This window comes from Littorina saxatilis, unplaced genomic scaffold (assembly GCF_037325665.1).
Source record: "Littorina saxatilis isolate snail1 unplaced genomic scaffold, US_GU_Lsax_2.0 scaffold_1742, whole genome shotgun sequence".
NCBI classification, from domain to species: Eukaryota; Metazoa; Mollusca; class Gastropoda; order Littorinimorpha; family Littorinidae; genus Littorina; species Littorina saxatilis.
The window spans coordinates 10,756-16,955 of NW_027126929.1; the positions used below are offsets into that span (position 1 = coordinate 10,756).

The 6,200-nt window shown below is 44.2% G+C and overlaps 1 protein-coding gene across 1 annotated transcript; it reads left to right on the forward strand.

Moving 5' to 3' along the window:
* The first annotated feature begins 557 nt into the window (after window positions 1-557).
* On the forward strand, window positions 558-4,393 carry LOC138955411 (salivary glue protein Sgs-3-like). The gene is made up of 2 exons (XM_070327026.1): window positions 558-766; window positions 1,931-4,393. Coding segments are annotated over exons 1-2 (888 nt in total). The 5' UTR covers window positions 558-765; the 3' UTR covers window positions 2,818-4,393.
* The last annotated feature ends 1,807 nt before the right edge of the window (window positions 4,394-6,200 follow it).

The following is a 6,200-nucleotide window of genomic DNA, read 5'->3' on the forward strand; positions in this document are numbered from 1 at the left end:
GTAACTAGATCTCCAAAAGGAGCCAAAGTGTTTTATGATGTAATGTTGGGTGAACACACACTTCCCAATGCCTGCAAGAGCTGGGAAGGGATCATTGGCACAGAGGTTGAATGGCCGAACATTTCATCACCACAAAGAAAATCAAGGAAACAAAACTACGGTGGTTTCAGATGAAAATTAATTACAGAGTGCTTGTTACCAATAGTATTTTGAAAAGCATGGGTGTGACTGCTAGTGATGAGTTTACTTTTTGTAAACGAAAGAGAGACACAATATTGCGAGTGCGTGCAGACTTTTTGGAATGAATTTATTAATTGCCAAAGGGAGAAATGTGCAAATTGTACCCGACTTGCTTTGAACCCTACTCTTGTACTGTTTGGCAATGACAATCAGACAAAAGTCGATGAAGGTTTTTTATACATATTAATAATTGCCAAGTTTTTTGTTTATACTGTGAACCTACCAATACATGCATGTAACCTTTTCTGAATAAAAAAAATTGTGAAAAAAAAGTTGTACATAGAGATAAGTTATATAGTGTTACAAATGGTTGTTATGGGGTACAGTTAGGGTTCAGGGTTGTTTAGGAAAATCTCCAAGCACGGAATCGACAGAAGCTATTTTGTCTGTGTAACTGTGTACGATAACATTATGTATGAACATTGTGTGTGTCTGTGACAGATCGTGTTCCAGGCCACCCGGCGAGAGAGTTGGACAGGAGACATCGGCCTGGATGACATTAAGGTCTATCTCAACTGCTCAGAAAGTGAGTTACACACACACACACACACACACACACACACACACACACACACACACACACACACACACACACACATACACACACACACACACACACGTACACACACACACACACACACATCACTGGTGCCTTTTGAGGAAATCATTTCATACACACATTTTAACTGACCACAGCAAGTAGTCAGTGTGTTGACTGTTGGTATGTGACTGAGTAGAGGGATGGTCTGATCCCATAGTCATGCCTGGCCAGACCTGAAAAGGAGAAGGAAATGGAGTTGGCCTGTAAGGTGATGTGCTAGCTGTTGGGATGGGTGGGGTGCTTTCGTCAAGTATATATCCATACATATTTTCTTTAGACTGAATTTTGAACCTAGCTTTAAATTTCGATGACGTCACTCCGAAGGCATTCTGGTTTCTTTCAGATAAGATAACAGACTGTGCCCTCACGACAAAGTAACATGTCCTTCTTGGTGACGATTAATTTGGTTGAGAGTTTTGTCTAACCGTACAATGAACTTCCCATGTTGCTGTTGTTGTGACGTCAAGGTCCTGTCTAGAGTTCATGTTGCCCTCTGTCTGTTGTTGACCCACACGGTCCTGCCTAGAGTTCATGTTGCCCTCTGTCTGTTGTTGAACCACACGGTCCTGCCTAGAGTTCATGTTGCCCTCTGTCTGTTGTTGACCCACACGGTCCTGTCTGGAGTTCATGTTGCCCTCTGTCTGTTGTTGACCCACAAGGTCCTGCCTGGAGTTCATGTTGCCCTCTGTCTGTTGTTGAACCACACCGTCCTGCCTAGAGTTCATGTTGCCCTCTGTCTGTTGTTGAACCACACGGTCCTGCCTGGAGTTCATGTTGCCCTCTGTCTGTTGTTGAACCACACGGTCCAGCCTGGAGTTCATGTTGCCCTCTGTCTGTTGTTGAACCACAAGGTCCTGCCTGGAGTTCATGTTGCCCTCTGTCTGTTGTTGAACTACACGGTCCTGCCCAGAGTTCATGTTGCCCTCTGTCTGTTGTTGAACCACAAGGTCCTGCCTGGAGTTCATGTTGCCCTCTGTCTGTTGTTGAACCACAAGGTCCTGCCTAGAGTTCATGTTGCCCTCTGTCTGTTGTTGAACCACAAGGTCCTGCCTAGAGTTCATGTTGCCCTCTGTCTGTTCAATGTGACAGTGACGGTAGGAACGACTCCACGAGCAGACGACATCACCACAGCCAGTTCTGTCACCACCATGCAGCCCCCACCAGGCTCCACTGGCGTTACAACACCCCCACCACCACCGCCTACCACCACCACTACTGCGACGACCACCACCCCCACTACTACAACAACCACTCCTGAACCAACGACAACAACAACCAGCACAACAACTACAACGACAATGCAGACGACACAAGCCACATCACCAACATCAACAACCACGACCACTATGCCGACATCAACAACATCATTACAAACGGTAACAACAAGATACACAATGAGAGACACGTCCACGCCTTTGACGTCAACGTCGGCAGAAACACACGCGCCTTATTCAACCAAAGTCGTAAGTGGAGGAACGACCTTGACACCGAACGGGGAACGAACGACAACTCCAGACATCCACGGGCAGCGAACGACAACTCCTGGTATGAACCAGCAACGAACGACAACCCCTGGCCACAACCAGGACTTTTCAACCAGGCAATCCACCGCCTCCTCCATCCTGCCTTCGTCATCCACGACAGACGTCTCTGGATCGGGGTCGTCAGAGGGAGATTACATCAAAGATTACACAGAGGGGGAGGCGGGGGGAGAGGGGGAGGGGTCTGAAACCGACACTCGCTCCGCCTCCAGCAGTCAAGGGGCGGGGCCTACCGTGTCGGACTACCTGCCACTCATCATCGGCGTGACCCTGGGCGTGTTGGTGGGCGTGGCTGTGGTGGGCGTGCTGGCGTGGCTGTGGACTCGCAACAAGCGGAAGCAGAAAGCTCTGAGGGTGGAGGAGGACCAGCTCAACATCATCGGCAGTATAGAGCCGTCATCATACTCCTACCCCCTCTCTGGATCTGAACATTGACTACATCATCGTCACCGGCAATATAGGACATCAGTGTTGAGCCGTGTTTCCACCCCTACCCTCCCGCCGGTGTCTAACTTTGGCTCCAACACCATGAAGGGCACAACAGACCCCAGCCCCTGCTCTACACCAGCAATATAAAACACCATCCACAGCAGTATTGAGCCGTGTTTCTACCCCTACTCTCCGGTGTCTAACTTTGGCTACAACACCAATAAGGGCATTACAGAGCCCAGCCCCTACTCTACACTCGATCCAACATCGGCAGTGGAATAGACCAACAACATCAGAAGTATAGACCACAAGCAAAAATATCGTCATCAGCAATACAGGATATCATCCACAGCAGTATTATTGAGCCGTGCCTTTACCCCTACCATCCCGCCGGTGTCTAACTTTGACTACAACATCAATCAGGGCGCCACTGAGCCCGCCGCCCTCTCCACATCCCGTCTCGATCTGAACATCGACATCGACATCTTCGGTGGTATACAGACCAGCATCACCTGAAGTACAGAGCACATCTCTGATTTCAACATTCCGTTTGATTCGTAATCGGCAGTGAAATAGACCGACATCATCTGAAGTACAGAGAACGGCTCCTGCTTCGACTTTTCCTTTGGTCTGAACACTGATCTTAAGGCCAACCAAAAGTACAGATCACAGCCCTTATTCCAACATTAGGCCAACACCACCAGAAGTATAGAACACAGCTCTTATTCCACCATTCCATCCGATTCATTATCAGCAGTGTAATAGACCAACAGCATCAGAAGTACAGAGACTAGCCCCTGCTGCTTCTTTTCCTTTGATATCAACATTGATCTGAATACCAACCGGAAGTACCGGACACAGCTCTTATTCCAACATTCTGTCCAATTCATAATCAGCAGTGTAATAGGGGCACAGTTTGTATTGTACAACATTGATTCTGTCCATCTTTATACCACAGACCAACCCCCCTGCACCCACCCCTTCTGCCTCCTCCCTTCACAATAAAACAACTGTTCGTGTTGAGCATAACAAATTATTATAGAGGGGTACCAAACATACAAGTTTCTTGGAGACCAAACATACTCCCACACGAAAAGCTGATGACAAGTTTCTTGGGGACCAAACATACTCCCACACGAAAAGCTGGTGACAAGTTTCTTGGGGACCAAACATACTCCCATACGAAAAGCTGGTGACAAGTTTCTTGGGTACCAAACATACTCCCACACGAAAAGCTGGTGACAAGTTTCTTGGGTACCAAACATACTCCCAAACGAAAAGCTGGTGACAAGTTTCTTGGGTACCAAACATACTCCCACACGAAAAGCTGGTGACAAGTTTCTTGGGTACCAAACATACTCCCACACGAAAAGCTGGTGACAAGTTTCTTGGGTACCAAACATACTCCCACACGAAAAGCTGGTGACAAGTTTCTTGGGTACCAAACATACTCCCACACGAAAAGCTGGTGACAAGTTTCTTGGGTACCAAACATACTCCCACACGAAAAGCTGGTGACAAGTTTCTTGGGTACCAAACATACTCCCACACGAAAAGCTGGTGACAAGTTTCTATGGTGGGTTGGGGGAGGGGGGGATGAGATGGCGGGAGGGGGGGGGGATGGTTGACTCTGTCTGTTACCGTGATTGGCTGAGTGTTTGTACTGTATGTGTAAGGTACATTAACTTTTTTTTTATCGTCAGTTCTGTGCGATTGCTTTTGTTTTGCTTGTTTGAAATGATCGACTGAATAATGAATTGTAAATTACGTTTTATTACACATGTTCGGCTTGTGTGTTGTTCTGTTTGTGTGTGTTGTGTGTTTTGTTGTTTTTGTTTTTGTTTTTGTTTTGGTCATTCATCACATGGTTTTTAATTATCAACAATGAGAAAATGTCTGTCAGGCAGTTTTGCATTATTCCATTTATTTGTAATCAATCATGATTGGTTTTAGTCACGGCTGATTCATACATTAGACATCATCAGCACTTCATTAAATATTTCCCGCAGTTGCCTTTTCAAGTTACTGATCTTGGTCGGAAGTTTATACTATTTAATGTCATGTTTTTTAATTTATTATTATTATAATTTGTTTTGCAGGCTGACGCGACTGTTGATCTATATTTTCATATGCTTACAGCTTCGCTAGCCTGAGTAACGAAACACGGTCCATGAATCACAAATCTAAAGGGATAGTGCAAGGGAGACCAGCATGTCGAACTGATGCCCTCATTGCAGTTGTGTCCCTTCCCATTCAGTCTAGTATGGGGAACTTGTTTTTCTCTAAGAGATTCTAGTGAAGGATTGTTCATGAATGTTAATCTCGATTCTCGTAATTGTCAGAATCCACTTTTTTTTCTTTTTTTGGTTAAAACTAAGGTTTGTTGGGTAAATTCCGTCATTCGTTATATGTACAGCAATGGTGGTTGTCATGTATGGCTTTTTCCCCAGAGAGATGGTTATGTACAGTAATGGTGGTTGTCATGTATGGCTTTTTCCCCAGAGAGATGGTTATGTACAGTAATGGTGGTTGTCATGTATGGCTTTTTCCCCAGAGAGATGGTTATGTACAGTAATGGTGGTTGTCATGTATGGCTTTTTCCCCAGAGAGATGGTTATGTACAGTAATGGTGGTTGTCATGTATGGCTTTTTCCCCAGAGAGATGGTTATGTACAGTAATGGTGGTTGTCATGTATGGCTTTTTCCCCAGAGAGATGGTTATGTACACATAAGTGGACAGTTTTTTGTTGCAGGTTTTTTATTTTATTATTTGGTCCTTCTTCTGTTAAGGGATTCATGAATATAAGTTTATTTTGCTTAAATTGTTTTGAATCAGTCACAATTGTATAACGTTTTGCACGGCTGCATTTGTGTGTGTGTGTATGTTTGATTTAAACAGTTTTATTGGGATAATTGCAAATAAAATACCGCATACAATCAATGCGTGTATGTTTGGTTTAAACAGTTTTATTGGGATAATTGCAAACAACAATACCGCATACAATCAATGCGTGTATGTTTGGTTTAAACAGTTTTATTGGGATAATTGCAAACAACAATACCGCATACAATCAATGCGTGTATGTTTGGTTTAAACTGTTTTATTGGGATAATTGTAAATAACAATACCGCATACAATCAATGCGTGTATGTTTGGTTTAAACTGTTTTATTGGGATAATTGCAAACAACAATACCGCATACAATCAATGCGTGTATGTTTGGTTTAAACAGTTTTATTGGGATAATTGTAAATAACAATACCGCATACAATCAATGTGTGTATGTTTGGTTTAAACAGTTTTATTGGGATAATTGTAAATAACAATACCGCATACAATCAATGCGTGTATTTTTGAAGGGAATGGGGGAGGAGGATGTGTGTGCTTT